Source organism: Giraffa tippelskirchi, chromosome 11 (assembly GCF_054371585.1).
Source record: "Giraffa tippelskirchi isolate mGirTip1 chromosome 11, T2T-mGirTip1v1.2.pri, whole genome shotgun sequence".
Taxonomy (NCBI): Eukaryota; Metazoa; Chordata; class Mammalia; order Artiodactyla; family Giraffidae; genus Giraffa; species Giraffa tippelskirchi.
In genome coordinates this window covers 17,346,657-17,366,622 of record NC_137285.1, presented here as the reverse complement: position 1 = coordinate 17,366,622, position 19,966 = coordinate 17,346,657, and the positions used below count along the sequence as shown (strand labels likewise).

Below are 19,966 nucleotides of genomic sequence, written 5' to 3'. Positions count from 1 at the left end.
ATCAGGGATACAGCAGTGACCCAAACAAACAAAGCCCATGTCCTTCTGGAGCTGATACTCAAGGCAATGAATAAATAGAGCAGTAACTACATAAATGCGTTGATGACAACTGCCATTTAGAGAAATAAGCAGAGAGAAGAACGGCTGAGGTAGGAGGAGGTGCTTGCTTGCTATTTTAAATAGGATGATAGGTAGGACTGGCTTTTGTGAGAAGATGGTATAAGACCTGAGACTCGAAGGAGGCAAGAAAAAGACTCATGTGAAATGAAAAAAATATAGTATTTCAAACGGAGGGAACAAGCACTACAAAGGCCCTGTGGCAGGAATGAACCAAATGTGTTCAGGAGCCAGCAAAGATCCTGTGTAGCTGGAGAATGACTGAGAGGAGAATAGAAAGAAGTGAGGACAGAAGTAAGTCATGTGGGCCCTTGACATTGAGGTGTGCACTTTGGCCTTGATGCTGAGTCAGGGGAGAGCTATGGAAGGGTTTTGAGCAGAGGAGGGACAAGATGTGACTTGGGTTTAACAGTATCCCTGTGGCTTCTGGTGGGGAGGACTATAGGAGGGTGAGGTCAGCAGTGGGGAGCCCACTGCAGAGGCTCCTATGGTCACCTAGATGGTAGCAGTAGAGAGGATGAGAAGTGGTTGAATCAAGCCGACAGGGTTTGCTAATGAGAGCAGTGTCCACACTGCAGCCCAGGGCCTCAGCCCAGTACCAGGGCAGGGAAGGTTGCTGCCTCCTCAGGGCTCAGGGCTGGCCCCTGAGCACCCAAGCACCTCCTACACCCTGGATCCCCTGCTGGCCACAGGCCTGTCACCCTGCCTGCACCCCTAAGAGGGAAACATGCCATGACTCCATGTTACAGCAGTAAATCCTCAGTGCAGAGAGGCCAGGGGTCTGCCCAGACTCACAGAGCCAGTAAGTAAGAACGTCTGGACTCGTTGGCTGCCTGCCCAGCGTGGGCTCTGGGCTGCCTCCAGCTACAAGCAAATTGACGATGAAACCAGAACTTTGGGAGCCGTAAGGGAAGTCTGGTGGGCCACAGTTTTAATCGTCTGTGGGCCCTACAGGACTGAACACTCCGTGCAGGCAGGACTTGGGTCTGACTTGTTTTGGGCAGCATTGTAGACATTTCAGTTATCGTTGAGTAACTGCACGAGTGGATGGATGAAGGGATGGACAGGTGGACGGATAGACAGACTGACTAGGCCCAGCCGTGCTCCTGGTCTTCAGGCCACACAAGTCCTTGTCTGGAACACACAGGTCAGGGAAAGGTTGCCCCATGAGCATCTGGAGGAAAGAATCCAGAAGAAAGTGTGATCTTGGCAAGTGGCTTTGTTTCGCCGCAGGTACCACGTGTAAAATGGTACCTGCATCGCAGGACCATTCATTTGCTCCCTCAGCAGATGTTTCTAGACCATCCACTGCATGCCAAGCACTGCTGGGAAAACTAAATGAACTTTTGTATGCCAGTTAACATGGACCTAGAAAACCCTCTGTGGGGCAGTTATTATACTGTTGTTATTATCACTGCACTGGGAGTTTGCTTAGAAGTTGTTGGCAGCCTAACCCACACAACCCAGGCCTCAAGGTTTGGCCACAGTCCTGTCAATGGGTTCTGTGACCCAAGTGTGAACTGTCTGTCACCCCGGCCCAGCTGATGGAATTCAGCTGGTTCAGCCAGCTTGGCTAAGAGCTGTTCCTCATAGGCACCTCCCCTTGTCCTGGCCGTCAGATAATTGGCCCAATACATCTTGGCATTTGGAATTTACATACGATACAGGCAGTGATGGATGGCTCTGGTAACCCGGTCTGTCTCTCAGCCAAGGCTCAGTTATCCATCTCAGCGGGCTGCAGAGCCATCCGTCTTGTCTCCTTGCTCATGGCCAGCCAGCACGTGCTCTTTGTCCCAGGTCATCCTCCAGTCCCCTCCTCGAGCCTACCTCTGGGGCCACTCTGAAGGCGACATTCCCATCATGCCCAACAACATCCCCAGAAACCCTCCTTGGCGTTAGCCTGAGACTCTCTGATGGCAAAGCCCGGAATGGTCCCATGGACCTGAGATGCAGTGTGGGTTGTCTGGCCCCTCATAGAGGACCCCACCTTGCTCCTGCCACAAAGCACTTCTCATGCTAATATCTACTAACAGTCATTCACTCTCAAGTGTTTTTTGAGTGCCTTCATGCAACTGGCATTTAGTTAGAACTTGTGGCTACAGTTGTGAACAGGATAGGCACAGTCCTTACCCATGAAGGACTAACATACCATTGAAAAGAGTGAGCACTGAAGCTCCTAGATACTGTGCCAAGCACTTTACCTGCTTATAGTCTGGTTCTCAAGAGATTTTCTCAGTAACGCTTTGGGCACAAATTTCTATCCCCATTTTACAGACACTGAAACTAAGGTTGACTATCTTGTCATACTGCTAGTGAGGGGGTCAGAGCCAGAATTTGGACACAGGTCTGTGGTCCCTGAATATTGTCATTGTTCCCCAGACAGACCAGTCTCTTTCAGGGCTTCTGACACATATCATTCATTCATTCATTTGACCAACAAGCATTTCTAAAGTGCCTACTATGTAAAAAATAGAGACTGTTCTAGGCAGTGAGGATGAGAAGCACCATCATCTCTGTCTTGCTATCTTGGAGTTTTCATTCTAGTAAATAAAACATATGGTGTGTTTGATAGTGATACATGTTAAGAAAAACACTAAAGGCAGGAACAAAGAGACCAGTTAGGGGGCTGTCACAGTAATCTCATTTCCTCTGTGTGGGATGCTTAGCTTCCTTAACCAGCTCATCCCCTGAACTCAGGTCACGTGTTCCCACCTTGGTGACTCTTTATGCCAACCACAGGAAGTCACCTTGCTCTCTGTGTCCCCATCATACTTTATTCATACTTTTCATGTTGTAGTTTGACACACAGTGTTGGAATTGACCTGCCTATCACCTTCACTGCACTGTACATTCCTCAAGAACAGGGGCTCTATAGGTAAATTTCTGTATACTAGTCCCTAGCACTGTACCTGGGACAGAACTGAGGCTCAGTAGTTAATTGGATGGATGATTAGGTGGGAATGGATGGATGGATAGATAGATAGATGGATGGGTGGATGGATGTGTGATTAGATGGATGATGGACTGATGGCTGGTTGGGTGTGAGTGATTGGACAGATGGATGTTGGATGATCAGTTGGATAAATAGATGATCAGTTGGAAGATAGATGATCTGTTAGATGGATGAGTGAAATGAGTGGATAAATGAATGGTTGGTTGGGTGATAGGATGGGTGTTGGATAAAGAGCTTCCAGCCTGGGTAACATACTAGGTCCTAGCAGCCCCTGCCCAAGTTGGGAACCACATAACAACTGGATTTAATCAGTAGAAGTAGGTAAAACTCTTACCTCTCCCTTGCCCCATCAGTTTCCATACCCACACAGAGGCAGTTCAGGGCATATGTTAGGGTTTCGCTCTTCTCCAACTCTGCTCTGGAGGTGATGTCTTAATTGGATGTCCTTTGTCCCTTTTACCAGAACTACTTATGCCCTAACTTGTCATATTTGGTTTCAGAGCTCTTGGAGGATATAGACAGTATCTGATTCATTGTTTTCATTCCTCTTATCTAATGCCCAGCACACTGGAGATCATGGGTGGGTGGATGGATGGATGAATGTACAACATCTCTAGTTGCATCTCCCCTCAGTAAAGAGAAAGCAGGGCTCCAGGTTTGTGTTGGGGCAGTTGGTGACTGTATTGAAAGTCATAGTCACTGGTCATCCTTTTTTTCCAGACTTGGCCTGGAATCTCAACTGTCACTTCATCCATATATCCTTACAGGAGATAATATACATAAATTGCTTAGCACATTCCATAAATACTAGCATATATATATAGACAGTGTACGTTTTAGCCATGAGCTATTTTCTATAAGAAATGTCTGTTTAAAGTTTCATGTGGAGAAAAGGCCCTAGGGCTTTAAAAATAAAATCTGGTGGCAGATATCAGAAAGGGATAATAGAGGCACAAAGGTGATGCCCAGACTTGGAGAGGAGGGTCCAGGAAGCCTTCCTGGAAGAGGGGACATTTAAGCCAAGGCACAAAGGATGAGAAAGATCAACTGCAACGAAAGAGTGAGGTCATCAGAGCTGAAGGAATTAAGTCTGTTGAACCAAGAAGTTGGGAGACCCTGCTGCCTTTGGATTTATGCAAGGAATTCAGGCTGGTTGGGAAGGAAACAAAGAGAAGGGAAGATGGGGGAAGGAGTAGGGACCCAGTGACACCCAGATGGGGAGTGTGGCGATTGTCCTAGAGCAGTCGAGAGCCAGAGATAGATTTTGAGCAGGGGAGGGACATGTTGAAGAAGAGTTTCAGCCCCTTCAAAGTAAGGGGGTAAGTGAGGTCCTTGCTTCCTTACCCCTAATCCCCAACAATCATTGCATCATTTTTGGAATATCTCTTCTCAGAGTTGGTATTAGGGGCATATTGTCTGAGTGTAGGGGTGTCTTTGGAGCTTGGAAGAGTGTGAGCACGTGCTGGGGGGACTGATACGCATATGCAGGGGTCCCCAACTTCTGGGCTGCAGACCAGTATCTCCTGTCTGATCAGTGGCGACATTAGATTAGAAAGAAAGTGCACAATAAATGTAACATGCTCGAATCATCCCAAAACTATCTCCATGTCCCGGTCCATGGAAAAATTGTCTTCCTTGAAATCAGTCCCTGGTGCCAAAAAAAGTTGAGGACTGCTGTTTTAAAGGATATATATATATTTTTTTAATTTATTTGGCTGCGTCGGGTCTTAGTTGCGTCATGCTAAATTTTTTGTTGTGGCATATGGGCTCTCTCCAGCGCAGTGCACTAACCCAGTTACTCCACAGCAGGTGGGATCTTAGTTCCCCAACCGGGAGGGAACCAAACCCACACCCCCTGCACTGCAAGGTGGACCACTAGGGAAGTACCTAGATGTGTCTTAGGTGTGTTTCCCCTATGGGAGCATAGCATCTAGCTCAAAGCTTCATGCCCTATTGACACTTCAGGTCAAGATCCTGTGTTAAATTCTTTCAAAACTAGTTATTCTTGTAAGATTCCAAATTCTTCCTGGTTGGGGAAACACAGTTGAACAGAGAATGTTTACTTGCTGGCCCCATAGATAACCAACAGTTTTCCTTCACCACCCAAGAGCCATCCTTCCCTCTAAGGAAAACCAGCCTCTTAACCAGCTGTGCGGCCTGGGCAGGTAACCTAAGGTTTTTGCCTTAGTTTCCTCATCTCTAAAATGGGAGAATCAGATTCAATTAATGTTAGCTGAAGTGTGAGACATACTTCCACTGACAGGACATGAGATGACTGTAAGTAGATCTGACACGAAAAGGAATCGGCTTGTGTCAGGAGCCACGGTTATCCCTTCTCCGTGGTCATCCATTCCTTCTCATTCGAACAAGAAGGAAGTCTTTCCCTTTAACACTTCCCTAGCACTTGCCAACCTTCGTTTATAACAAAGACAAACAGCAATGCTTTGTTTTCATTGTACTTTTAAAGACTACCATCTGTTCATGGCATCGGGTCCTCTAGTGACAAAAAGAATTTCCTTTTCAAATGTACTTATTTAAGTTAAAAAAAAAAAAAAAGAAGTGGTTGTTATGTAAAGGTCAAAAACAAGCAAAATTTATCTATGATGCTAGGGTCAGAATGATGGTTACCTTTAGGGAATACTAACTAGGAGAGGGCACGAAGAGCCTTCCAAGGTGCTCAGAGCGTGAATATTCTGTGTATCTATCTGAACAAGATATATAAGGGTGTAAGGGTTATAAGGGGGTAAGAAATTTGAGCTTAAAATTGAACTTAAAGTTATGCAAAAACAAAGAAATGAATCAGTTTGAATATAAATACCAAGGACTTTGTTTAATTCATGTGGAATATCAATATGGCAGAATGCATGCAGAGTAGTATGTACGGTTGAAGTTCAGGCAGTGATGAACTGGACAGCCTCAAAAGTTCCTTCTGGCTCATATGTTCCAAGACCCTGCGTGCCTGGGAAGCTCCAAGATTGCCCAGCAAGATGATGGCAGACCCTCTCAGAGTTAGGAGCACTTCCCAGACAGTGGGCGTTTCCCGTAGGCAAGCAGCAGAGCTGTAGGTTCCATTAGAAGAGCCCTTCTTCCCTTGCCGCAGCCTCTTCCTGCCGCTCCTAGTCCTGGATGCGGCTCAGTCACCGGCTTCCTTTCTTTCTGCACGCTGGCCCAAGCCTCAGCTGCATCTATCATCTGCTCCAAGCTCATTAAAATTATTTCTTTTTAGTTGCAAATGGGCTGTTTATGATGATCATTATTTGAATGGTCTGCGCCGGGCTCCGGGCTGTCTGTCTGCTGCTGATGGCCGGTTAATCAGATGAGTCTTCTCCCCGCCTGGGCCTGGCCCAAAGTCTGGGGCTGTGTTAATCATGGCTCCCCTAGGGCTGGGGGCTGGGGGCCGGGTGGGAGAGGATCCCAAGTTCTGCTTGGTCATCAAAGAGGCCCTGCAAGCTGTGTATGTGCCTGGGAGTTCAGACACTTATTTCTAAAACTCAGCTTCAGACAGGTGCTGGTTTATGTTTATGAGAGTTTTTTATATTCCTTCAAAATAAATACAGTGCTATGAGCTTTTTTTTAATTTAAATATATTTATTTTAAAAGACTTGTCAATTCTCTCATTGGCCGTCTTGCTTTGTTAATGTTTAAATAGTCTTGTCTTTTAGGGTAGGAGGGAGTGGTTTTTTATTTTCTTTGCCTGTTAGAGTAAAACTTGGCAATACGCTGTCATCCTTTTATTGGGGGGCAAGGATGTGATGCTGGGGAAGATTGAAGGCAAAAGGAGAAGAGGATGACAGAGAATGAGATGATTAGATGGCATCACCAATTCAGTGGACATGAACTTGGGCGAACTCCGGGAGATGGTGAGGGACAGGGAGGCCTGGCATGATGCAGTCCATGGGGTCGCAAAGAATCAGACACGACTTAGCAACTGAACAACAACAACAAGGGGTGTGAGATTTTTACCAACCTGTGAAATCCAGAACTCGTAGAATCACTGATCTAGTGCATTGTTCTCTGAGCTCTCAGTTTATCTAAATTTAATATCAACCAACACTTGTTGAACAGTTAGTACTGTGCTTAATGCTTTGCACATTTATAACATTTAAAACCAGCTCCCTGAACATCCCCCAGCTAGTGAGGAAGGGGCAGAAGCCCAGTGAAGAGCAGGACATTTTAATTTTGCCTTTATAATCCACCAAGGAGATAATTCACACCTAAATTATTAGGACTATAATTTGTTTCTTAGTCCCTGCTTGAATCAACTTACAGCATGTTACTGTGTCCACCACATGAGATGATGTATATAAGGAGTTTTAGCATGTTGCCTGGTATGTGTAAGGACCTAGTAAGTGATAGTTATGATGATTTATTTGGGCTTCCCAGGTGACGCTAGTGGCAGGAGACATAAGAGATGCGAGTTTGAACCCTGGGTTGGGAAAATCCTCTGGAGGAGGGCATGGCAACCCTCTCCAGTATTCTTGCCTGGGAAAATCCCATGGACAGAGGAGCCTGGTGGGCTACAGTCCATTGGGTTGCAAAGAGTCAGATACAACTGAAGCGACTTAGCACAAAGCACGATGGTTATTTACTATTGTTGTTGTTAGTGTACTTACCATAGAAAAGTGGCAAGAATTCAGGGTTGAAGGATGAACATAGATGTAAGACAATGTTGAGAAGAACATGGACATCAGACACATCATCTGCTCCTCTAGGGATGAACAGGAAAGACACCAAGAGCTGGGTTTGCCTGGGGCTGGAGTTGGAGGGCTACTGATGTTCTGCATCTGGTCTCACTCTGCTCTGTCTACAGTATGGATGCAGCAGACAGATTCGTACCCACCGGCAGCCTGGAAGGTTAGGGTGGAGGGAGGTAGTGCGCTTGCACGGCATCATTGTCTGGTTCAGCACATCAGACAGCTGGACTTACCCTGCTCTGAGATTTCCTTTTGGAACCTGGGTTTGATGTTTTAAATAAGGAATCAAAGATCAACCCCCATGAGGTTGCTGGGATGCTGGGAGAGTTAGAATCCCAGAGATAAGACTATTGTGTCAGATATGTGATCATTCTGAATCGTGTGATGTTAACCCAAGTCTCAGTTCTGTTTGTCCTGTAACAATGTAAAAATCACACCTTTATCTTCAAGACAGATGAGAAAAAGTAAGAAAAACTGTGAGCATCCTGCCACAACTCCAGTTGACCATGACATTCTGGTTTCTTCCCTCCTGCCAAGTGAGGGTCTGTCCACCTGGCTGCACCACCTAGTTGGGTTTTGTCTACCTTTGATCAGTTCTACTGCAGCAAACACAGATCTCTCCCTAATCACTTGATATTTTGGTCACAGTCAACTGTGGTTTCTTTATTGGAAACTGCTGCTGCTGCTACTGCTAAGTTGCTTCAGTCGTGTCCGACTCTGTGTGACCCCATAGACGGCAGCCCACCAGGCTCCGCCGTCCCTGGGATTCTCCAGGCAAGAATACTGGAGTGGGTTGCCATTTCCTTCTCCGGTGCATGAAAGGGAAAAGTGAAAGTGAAGTCGCTCAGTCGTGTCCGACTCTTAGCGACCCCATGGACTGTGGCCTACCAGGCTCCTTTATCCATGGGATTTTCCAGGCAAGAGTACTGGTGTGGGGTGCCATTGCCTTTTCCGATTGGAAACTGCAGTTATTTTTAAATGATGATAAACCAGAAATCTCCTTATTTTCTCTATAACCTTGGTATACTGTCAGAAATTGTTGCTGTTTTCTCTGTCTCCTCTCCCATGACACCTTGTTCCTTACCTGGCTCAATAATTCAAAGGGACATTTGGACTAGAAGTCCCTGCACCTTGGAGTTGGTGCACCCGGTGCTGTGACATAGAGTTGATTTCAGCACCTTGGAGAGCACCACGTTTCCAAGTCTCTTGCCCCTATATTTTAATGATTTTTTTTTTTTTGCCTTGACCTTCTCCCTTCTAGTCTCATGATTCTCCAAAAAAGTTAGACATTTCTCCAGAAATAGAAAGTCCTTCCCTGATTTCTCCCAAAAGCTTCATAGGCAGAGACACTTATTCTGGGTTTAAGGTAGACTCTCCAGCCTCCAGTGGGTATGAGGTTTATGGTGCTATGGTGAACTGCTATTGAGCAGATTTACCGACTCTCAGACATGATATAGGACAATTACCATGCATTTTGTCTCTTAGAGGGAAAAGGATTTGCAGTGGGTTAATAGTACTTTTATTTCATTATCTAATGGTAAAAGTGTTTCATTGTGTGTGCAATATGAATGCGTATTAGTGATGACAAATGGGGTCTTTCAACACGGTACCAGGCCTCGTCATACATATGTTAGATTAAAGAGTTCACCCTAGAAACACACTCTCGCATCTGCGTGTGTGTTTTTAATAAATCTGATTGCAGAAATTTATTGCATCACCGGATTTAGGAAATTATGGGGCTTGATTGCTGCAAATATAATCGGGTGATATATACAGAAATGCTCCTCGAGTTATGGTCCAGAAAAAAGCCCATCTCGGGATGGTGCAAAAAAGCAGCAGACCACATAAACAGAGCATTTCTTGAATTATGCAAATGAAATCCATGACAACTCATGGTGAATTGTACTCCCCTTGTGAAACTGCCACCGTTAAAGTGAAGAAAGCTGCAAGAGGGGTGATCAAATATACATGTACGACCAGCAGACATTGTCTGTCATGTGTGAGCTGGAGCGTCCCCCACTTCCATCCCTCACTCTTTTTTTCCCTCCTTGGTGCATCCTGTAAAAACCTGGTCTGAAACCTTCATTGCACATAAGCAGGCAAGGCTGCTTCCAATCCTTTGCTCTGAATCCAGCAGTCTTCAATGAAATATTTCTTATACTTGAAGTGAACCTTAAGTGATTTACTGCAGGATACACAAAAGGTCATCTTGCTTCTTATTGGCACCTTCATTTTTCCAAAATCTACTGAAATTAAAAAGCCATCTATATCTTAAAAGGCGTATTTATGAACCCTTAAGTGTGAGTAAGTCATAGTTGGAACAGTTCCCACCTCTGATATATGAAAGCTGTCGACAGCACTTTCTTACACTATAATATGCCCATACAATATGCCGCACTTTACTATTTTGACATGGTTTGGAGATGTTTTCTACAGTTACTGACAAGCTTATGCCATCACTCCCTTGGAAATTTAAGAGGTGGGGCAGAGACGTAAGGAAGAAATGAAAAAAAAACAACTCCACCCAACTTTATGGGGGAGTATTGATCTGGCCTGACTTCTGACAAGCAAAAAAGCTGTCCTGGATTTTTTTCGGTTGCATCCCCAGTTTCGTAAATTATTCATTTGTGCCAGGAGTCAATATCCTGTCTTTTCTCAGCTTTTTTGTAAGTTAAGAAAACTTGTTTGGAATGCTGTTTTGTACAATGATTAAAAAGGAAAAGGAGGAAAAAAAAATCTTTTTCTTTTCTCTCTCTCCTTTTTTTTTTTTTTTTATTGTTCCAGAAGGAGCTTAATTCCGTCGCTTCTGAGCTGTCTGCACGGCAGGAGGAGAGTGAACATTCTCATAAACATTTAATTGAACTCCGCCGGGAATTTAAGAAAAATGTACCTGAGGTACAGTATAGTTGCTGTTATAGAATTAACTCAGTAGGAATGCAGATTTTTCTCCGTTCAAACTATATTTTGAAAACTATAGACATAAGTGACTAACAAGAAAAGAAGCTAATTAGCCACAAAGAAAAATTACAACCCTCAACCTTTCTGCGTTTCTTCGTATAGTGGCACTCAGCGGTGCTGTCTAGAGTAAGAGCAGGACGCTTCTCCGCGGAAGTCATTGTTTTTGAGGGCTCTGTACAACATCCATTTTCCCCCCACATTAACGTCCAAGTCAGATGCTTGGCCTTGACAGCAAAGACAATTTGTCTCGAGTTCCTGATTTTGTTTTGCTTTCCCGTTGGCGTCTGGGAGATGGTGGCTGTAGACTATCAGCCTCTCCAGCCCTTTCCTTAATCTCCCAAGTCTGAAAGTGGTGCCCACCCCCCATAAATGCGCCTCATTCTTCCCGTTCACCCCTTCCTTTGCAACTCCAGCCACCAGCATTGTCTTTCCCAGCTGCTATGAGGGTGATCCAGTTAATGACCAGCCCCTACAACGTAAGAGTCCCGCAGGGGAAAAGACGAGAATGGACATGTTTCTTTCTTCACAGGGGTGAATGTGTGAATTTTTTTTTTCCTCCTCTATCAGGCCCCCTGTTGCTCCTCAAATTTTTTTTTTTTAATGATGGAAATAAAAGCAAATAGGAAGAAGAAAACCTCCTCACTCCATATAATGTTGGCAGGGATGTGATGCATCAGAGCCATGAAAACGGGAGACAGATACCCGGCCCACTCCCAAACCCAGCTGTGCCTCTCTGTGGTCAGCAAAGGGTGGAGCTCTCTGTCTCAGCCCACTCAGGTGGCCTGGATCTTGGAGGAGAACCAAACAGGCTCTGCCATTCCGGAGGTATTAATGTTAGACCTAGACACGCTGACTCCATTCTGCCTGTCGGAATCACCAAGGAGTCCTGTTGCCATCTCACTGATGGAGGAGGGGGCCACGGAAAGATGGAGAAGAAGCAGGCTACCCGGAAATTAGGCCACATAAACGCAGAGGGGTCTGTCTCTTAGCTGCGAAATCCTCCTCACATGTCATAAATATCTTTGGTTCTTCAAGGCAAGAGTGGGAAGTAGGTTCTAGTTAGGACTTGTCCCTGGAACAAGTCTGGGAGGAATCAGGTTTGAGAGCTGAGAGAGAGTGCGCTTGGAGAAGGGGCAGGAATCTCAGATCTGCGTGTCTCCCATGTTACAGCTTCAGAAAGACCTAGTCGAGTCCTGGGTGTGACTGGGAGCTAAGAAGGCATGGGGAGATTCTGAGCATCCTTCCCTCCCCTCTTAGAACAGGGAACAGCTTGGTCTTTAAACTGATTTTTCTGCCTAGAGTGAGAGAACCAGAAGCTTTGTCTCTGAGTCCAGTCTCTGGGAAGCAGAGATGAAATGGCCACAAATCTCCACAGCCCACCATTTAGACCTCCTTCCCTGAGGCCACGTGGGAGCCCCCAGGTGATAAAGGAAATCCAGGCCAGGTTTTAAGCCTCTGAGTTCGGCTTACATAATTTTAATACTGCATAATTATGCAATTATGTAATTAGGAGGAATAAGTTTCCATTCCTATTATAGTCGCGCCTCTGAAAATTCTCATTTTTGGAACTAGTCTCTCCTGATGGGGGAGAGTCATGCCAAGACTGTATTTAAGAACATCATCTGGCTGGTGCCCAGCTCACCTCCTGCTGGTGCCTGTGCTTGGTTTCCCCCAGGGGTTAAGCAGACAGGGCAGTGGGTGTCTAGAAAGGGTTGGCATTGGTCCAAAGTCCCACCAACCTCACCACGGTTCTCAGATTTGAATCCCCTAAATTCATATGAGTGGGCGTTTGTGAACAGAGCCTGTTTGGAGAATCTGTTGACCTGCATTGAAATTCCAGCTGTGCCGCTCACTTGCTTTGGGACCTTCAACAGTCAGCCCCTCTCAGAGCCCCTGTGACCCTTTCTGTAAATTCAGAGGAGATGAGCCCCTTCCAATACTTATGTTTCTTGAAACCCAGACCAGAGATTTTCCGTTGGTGTGTTTTATTTGGTCTGTAAAAGTCTCTCCAATTTTACAGTAAGTTGTCAACATTTAGCATCTCTGATTTCACCCCAAAACTCAGATTTCCGATCTCTTTTGAGACCATTTGGTAGAGCTGGCCACACAGGGGGCTCCACCCCCACACAGCAGTCATCAGAAACAGCCGAGCAGCTGCCCCCCCCGCCCTTACAAAGGCCCTGTGTTCTCCTGAGATACGCCACAGGCCGCCCAGCCTGCCTCCCGCCTGTCCTCTTCCTCCAGCCTCTGTGGGCATTTGAGTTGACAACCTGCAACCTGGGTCTACAGAAGTTTCCTTTTCCATGCTCAGCCCCTGCACTCACAGTTCCTTCTGATCAAATCAATTCCCTAGGCTCACACGCACTCTCTGCATCCCTCCTGTAGATCCCCAGCACACATCAGTGGTCAGTGGCTCTGAGAAGCCCTGGGGGCCGCAGAACAATGAGGAAGCGTTCCCAGGACCCAGAAGAAAGGTTGTTTCCAGAAGCAACACCATCCTATCTCATAGTTAAGGGATTTATCCTTTACCTGACATACGTATTCGGTGCATCCTTCCCTTTCCTGCTTTTCTCTGCTACCCGCTCCCTCTCCATTCTCTCGAGGCCCGCTCAGGCTCTCCTCCCACGGGGGTTTCTTGTGGATCATAGATGACAGTGGTTAGAGGAGTCACCAGTGGGTCTCAGAGAAAACTGGAGCATTTATGGTCAAGATCTTGGGACCCTTGGTTCTAAAAGACCTTCCTCTTGCACACTGGAGTGAATTCATAGGAGTCCACCAGGGGCATCCTTGGGGCTGGGAACCTCAAAGGCCCTTGAGAAAGGCATGAAATTAGGGTCCAAAAATAGGAGGCTCCCTTCTGAAGATAGCCCAGTGGCATAGAGTTTAGCAAACATTTACAGAGCCCTTCTTCTGAGCTGGGTCCCATGGCAGGTGACCCCACCAAGCCCCCAGAAACCCCATCTCCTGGTGAGGAAGGGGTGACAGTACAGGATGGTGTTGCTAAAATGCCAAATGCAGTTTTTGCTAGAGAGGACAGCTGAGTGGGAAAGCAGAAATGGCAACCTCCAGAGACATCTCCCAAGCAGCGCCTGGAGGGCAGAGGTTTTCTGAAGGGATGTTGGTGACATGACCAAGGGCACTGAGCCTCTCCAGCCCCAGCTCCAAAGAATGGCCCATGATGAGTCACACCAATCACATGAGGTACTTTGCATGAAACAGCATTCCATGATCAGATCCACTTGGGAAATGCTACTTCCTCTCCCTCTTCCAGAAATTCCCAATGTGCACTGTGTAAAAGGCTTCCAAGGGTCCTGCAGGGAAGAAACTTGATGTTGTGCTTGATGTGTTCCGATCAGACCTGGCCGGGCCCCTTTGTGTGTGTTTGGGTCTGTCTGTAGGTGTATATATGAGGAACCCTTATGAAATCTCACGGAGCGCAAGTCCCAAGGGACACACTTGCTGATTTGGGGGACAACAGTGAGCTGCAGGCAGGGGCTACTTGACACCACAGTGAACTCTTCGCTGATCTCTTTTACAGGAAATCAGAGAGATGGTGGCTCCTGTATTAAAAAGCTTCCAAGCTGAGGTAAGACCTAAGGCCTGTGGCATGTCACGAAAATACCCCCTGGTTTTCTCTCCTATTCCACCTGGGGTTGTCAGAGGTTTCCAGCAGCAGAGAAACTTCCCTGCCCCCATTGTAGACTGCCCCATGCCCTCCAGATCAGCCATAGTATCATGATAAGAAAGGGTGCTCTGTTTCCGTTTGGTGGGATTGCTGCCTGCTCTGACATCCTCTCTACCACCCACCCTCGGAGTATATAAAATCTACTCCTTTCACATCCTTTCCTGCCAACCCATCGGGCCCTCGTTCCTTTGGCAGCAGCTGAGCTGTCCTCAGCCAGTTGTTTCTCTTGCCTTCCTGAAGCTCTCGGCTGGAGCTGAACCTCCCTCGTGTCTCCTCTTTGCTTGACTTGGTGACCAGGATTCCTAGAATGTCCACTTGTCTGGCTGGCGCAGGAGGTTGGCAAGGAAAAGAATGGCGTTACACTGAGTCGGGGGAGAGGAAGGAGGAAGCCATTTCTCCAGCATTCTGTCTTCGGGGCGCTCTTCTCAGTCTTCCCCTGAATTCAGACAGGACGCTGAGAGAATTGGCCCTTAAGCACTCACTCGCCAGTGGAGATGCATTTTTAAGTCTGTTGTCCGCCAAGTGCCACATTACTTTAAATCTGTCTCTTCAGAACCGAGTAAGCACATAAGGCAATATTAAAGTAAACAATAACTGGATTTACACAAATGTCGCTGATTTCCATATTTTTCATCCTTTCATTTTGTTACTGAGTTGACTGATGTGCTTATTTATTTATAGGGCCATCCGGTATTGATTCATTTGGTTGTGAGGTGCCTGAGCTGGAAGAGGGTGGAAAAAACCCAGAAAGAAAACCAATAATGTTAGGAATGTGTTGTCATGGCTTTGTGTTTTGTTTTTTGTGTTTCTTTTTTTTTTTAAAAAAAAAAGGTCCACATCTGCCAGCTCATGGTCCCTTGAGAAGCATTCAGCACACAGGCGCTCTCAGGCAGCTGATCCCTTGGTCCAGCCCCAAGACAGGCATTGAGTGTTTCATGTAGAGCATTACTTTCTCGGCCATTCCCCTTGCTTGGGTTGGCATGGCGGAGCTTCGCTTAGCCACTTAGAGCCTCAGTTTCCCTATCTGTTAAAGGAGAATAAAAGCACTACAGATCTTTTCATGTTGTTCTGAGGATTAGCTGAAATACAATGAAAGGAAGTAATTTAATGTAATTCCTGACACATAGAGAGCTGCTCAGGAGTGAAGAGCACAGACTCTGGAGTCAACATGGATTTGAATCCTGCTTCTACCAGTTACTAGCTGTTTGACCTTAAGCAGGGTGCTTGTGCCTCTGTGCACAAGTTACTTGTGTCTCTGTGCCTCTGTGTCACACTCTACAAAACTGGATAATAATTATACCTATTCCATAGGGTTGTGAATGAGGAAGAACAAAGTTAATCTTCACAGAGTGTTCAGAATGTTACTTTGCGTGTTAAAAGCCTTACTATTTTATTTCTGTTATCAGTCACCTTCAACACAGGTTTCTTTGGCCTTTGCTATGCCTGCGTTAGAATCTGCCTCTTGCTTAACTAGGTGTTCAAGGCTTTTTATGCAAAAGAAGGGGGTTTTTCTGACCCTGTAAGAAGCTGGCATGACTTAACGTCATCTTTCGAAGGGATTAAGAGTTAAGCGTTAGATTTCGGCAATGATCAGAGAAGACCCAAGTGCAGTATGATGGAAAGCACGTGTGAATCAGACTCAGATGGGCCTGGCTTGAATCTTATGCTAGTTGTGTGGCCTGGGGGAAGTTCCTTAACCTCTCTGAGCTGCAGTTTTCCTCCTTCGATAAAGGCGACTAACAGGAGGGCTTCTAAGAGCTGAGCAGGGTGGAGGCAGTTGACGTGGTGTCCGGCACACAGTTGGTGCTCAGTAAGTGCAGGAGGAGAGACAGAGTCTTAGGGCGGCCAGAAGAAACAAAGCTGAATTCTCATTTCCAAATCCATGTGGCATGTGGAATAGACACCATTTTAATAGCTGGCAATCTTCAAAGAACTTCGTTAATTTTTTTAAAAGTGTTTTCCATCGTCCCTTTCATGCACCAAAAAGACTACATTTGTCTGGAGTTTTATTCCCGAAACCCCTGCTTTCTTCATGATCTATTGACTAATCCATTGCGGCTGCCATGCCCCTCCCAGCGCCTCAGGGGAGAAGCTCTGGCAAAGAAAGGTGTTAATACAAAGCATCTTCTTCGTCCAGAACAAACTGCACACACACAGGCCGTTTACAATCCAAATTTGATTTTCATTTTAATTTTTTTAATGAGGGTTCATCCTTTATGCCGCTTCCCTCTCACAATCCACCAGGCTCTGGGCTCAGAGCTGCAGATTCCCAAGTGGGCATTAATCACCTCCCAGGAATATTCCCTGAGGCGAACACCTTCCAGAGTCACATAAACTAACCCATAAAACGCCAAGGCTGAATATCGTACCCGTCATTCCTTCTCCCCAAGTGCAGGCCTCTTGTTGAAATATAACACGTTCAAGTTCATTCCTTAATTTCACTCCACCAGCCGTGGTGTATACAGAATACAGGCACCCCTTTATCTTTTCATACTATGTGGGGGTCTTATTTTCTTCTTTCTTTTTTTTTCCCCCTCTGTGCTGGTGGTGGGAGGGAGGCGGAGAGGAAGTGAATTTGCCCTGCTGTGAATTGAGGAAGCTTTCCCTCTCCGCCTTGATTGCTTAAAGGACAGTCTTGATTCCCCCTGCTCAGGGAAACAAAGACAGCCAGAGAAGGTGGCTTAATGGAGACAGCTTGAAATGGCCAAAGTTTGAATATCCTTGTGCGCAGAGAAAAGAGCAAGACGAAAGCCCCGCTAATTACAAAAGTTGCTTTATGAAAGATAATTCAAAGCAATAATTTAGCAAACATAATCAAGTCGCACAGATGGGGTTGTTGATGGATGGATTGCAACATGCAATTAGCAGTTCTCGCAGTTACATATCATTAACCCTCCGAGCACAAAAATTATTTTCTCATTATTAGTTGAAAAGGTAAAATTAAGCTGACTAGACAGTAAAGGAACAAACTACAATTAATTACCTTCATTTATTACAGTCATTATTTTAAACTTATTTTTACTTGGAGAGAGAGACGAAAACATCTAAATTAAAAGTTTTGTTATGCTAAATCAGAGGTGAAACTTTGCTAAGGCGTGTGTGCAGTGGCCCAGCCAGAAGATGGCAAGGCCACTGCTGGGAGAGTTTTTTTTCCCCCCCTGCTTCCTTCCTCTTCCACCATGAAGGAGATGTGGGCTGCATGGTGGAAAACCCCTTCCGTTGAGGTGGAACAGACTCGTTCACCTGGGCCTGATTGAAACACAGCAGTTTGGGAACCAAAGAGGCAGAGACAGCCTCTGACCCCCAGGGGAAGCGAGAGAGAGTGGTGGTCAGACACCCAGGGTCTGAGTCCCCCCTGAAACTGCTTGTGTGACCTTGGCCAGTGACTTCATATCTCTGAGCCACTGTTGCCTCCTGTGTAGGGACAGCTGTTCGGATCGCATGAGGTTCAGTGAGATTCACTGTCAAGTGGCCAGCAAGTCGTTTGCTTTCACTGTGGTGGGTGTGTCTGGTTGCTCGGGCCTGAGGATGTTGACTCCCTGTCCTCTCAGGATTAGAGGGAGCTCGTGTGGCATGCCTGCCTTTTAGGAGCTTGGTGAGGGGGTCGAGACACCACCTGCCAAGAGACGGAACAGGTCCTCAGTTGAGCCCATACAGTCATTTATTCACTCAACAGACATTTGCTGAGCACCTGCTGTATACCAAGTAGTGTTCAAGATACTGGGCCCAGGGAAGGTCTCAACCTGGTAGTCAGCCTGACTGTTATAGCCACGCGTTCCGGGAAACAAGCTCACTCAGAAGGACGATGCAGATAGTGAAGTGCAGTTTATTACACCGGCGGGCCCAAGGCAGAGTATCCTCTTAGCCAAGGACCCCGACCAGCATTTGTGAAAATCTTTTATACCCCATGTGTACATGTCTGAACCCACCACCCAACTTCCTTGTGACTTACATAAACAAAGGAAAGGTAAATACAATCACAATAACTCCATCATTCATGTGTTATGTGTTCAAACAGTCAATAATCAATAAGCCTGAGGTTACAGATAAGAATTTATGACCTGTCCAGAGGGGGTCTTATCCTTCTATTGTCATTTCCACAGGCACTAAGCACAGAGTTCAGAGTCCATTAGAGAGGTGGCCAAGCATAATCAGCACGAACAGGCCTAAGATGGAGTCCAGGCCCTTTGAATTCCTTCTTCATTCCCCCCTCTTGATGCTCCTAGTTTCCATAACGAGCATCATTCATTGAGATATATTGTACTTTAGCCCTCTGGCCACCCACATGAGAGAAGGCTATCAACCTCTGGGTTACAAAGTTCACAAGACATTGTAAGAAGCAGGGCCCACAAAGCAGTATGATTAGAACTATTATGACAACAGTAACAATAGTTTTCCACCAATTTCCCTTTACCCAGGACAGGACCAAAGTCCAAAAGGGAATATTTTCATCAGACATGGCTTTCACTTGATTTTGCATATCTTCCAAGGCAGTAGATACATTTTTAGACAGGTCAGGGATGTATACACAACATCCGACTTTAATTATGGCGCAAGTCCCTCCCTGGGCTGCTGTGAGTATGTCTAACGCCATCCTATTTTGAATTACTGCCCTCCTCATCTGAATTTGTTCTTCGTTCAAGGCTTGAATGGCTTTTGTACTGTCTAAGAGGGCCTATTTAGTGAAATTAGTTAAGGCCTCCACCTTAATCATGATATCCGATATCCGTTGTCCCTACAGAGGGTACAAACAAGGCAGCAAGATAGTCATACCATTGGAACACAGATCTTGTCCATCTTGCATGCAGATAGGGCAAGTTTACTGGAGGTTGATATAGGCTAGGCTTAATACTGCCATGGGCGAAAGTAAATCCCAGTGTGCAACGCCCTACCCAGCCAACTGGTAACCATGGCCATAAGTTAAGCCCACAGAGCCACTGGGTCCCGTTGGGGGCTACCCAATAGATTCCGAGATTATATTTCCAGTCGGAACCGGGCCACTGAACCGACTGATTGGGGTGATAGGTAACTTCTATGATTTGTTTACATTGTTCAGGAGACAAATAACCCATATATTTTAATTCTTTTGGGTCTAGGTGGCAGTCTCCAAATCCAACTTTGTGTTTTTTTTTTTTGTTGTTCCCAGCAAATAGTAGCGGGAGCAATCAACTGTCCTTTCTCAGTAGTCATCCAGAAATATTCATCCCAGACCTGGTAGTATTGCTCAAGGTACCGGGAGGCCTGTCCCCCTTGCGAGGGAGCCCTTCTCTTTTTTTTTTCATATATGAGGTATAAGCTCTTGTTATCTCCATAAGACTAGTGTTCATATTAAATGTAACCCCATGTCCCTGGCCCATTGATGGCTTTTTTTTTTACACCAGGAGAGCAAAGAAAGGTTATGATTGGTGAGAGAAAGGAAAGTTCCCTTTTGTTGTTCCAAGAAGGAGCACAGTGGTATAAAGTCTCCACGACGAAGTGGCGACACCCACCAGGGGAGTCCGTCCATAACTGACAGGGACATAGCCCCACATACCCAACAGTCGGAGGAGTTGTGGAAGT

General features: G+C 46.0%; 1 protein-coding gene across 1 annotated transcript in view; it reads left to right on the top strand.

The window, feature by feature from the left end:
• The window catches only part of CUX2 (cut like homeobox 2), a 284,617-nt gene that overhangs the window by 166,558 nt on the left and 98,093 nt on the right, over positions 1-19,966 (top strand). Inside the window, exons 2-3 of the mRNA XM_081539932.1 lie at positions 10,549-10,659; positions 14,261-14,308. Of these exons, the coding sequence (XP_081396058.1) occupies positions 10,549-10,659; positions 14,261-14,308 (159 nt within the window). The remainder of the gene's footprint in view (positions 1-10,548; positions 10,660-14,260; positions 14,309-19,966) is intronic.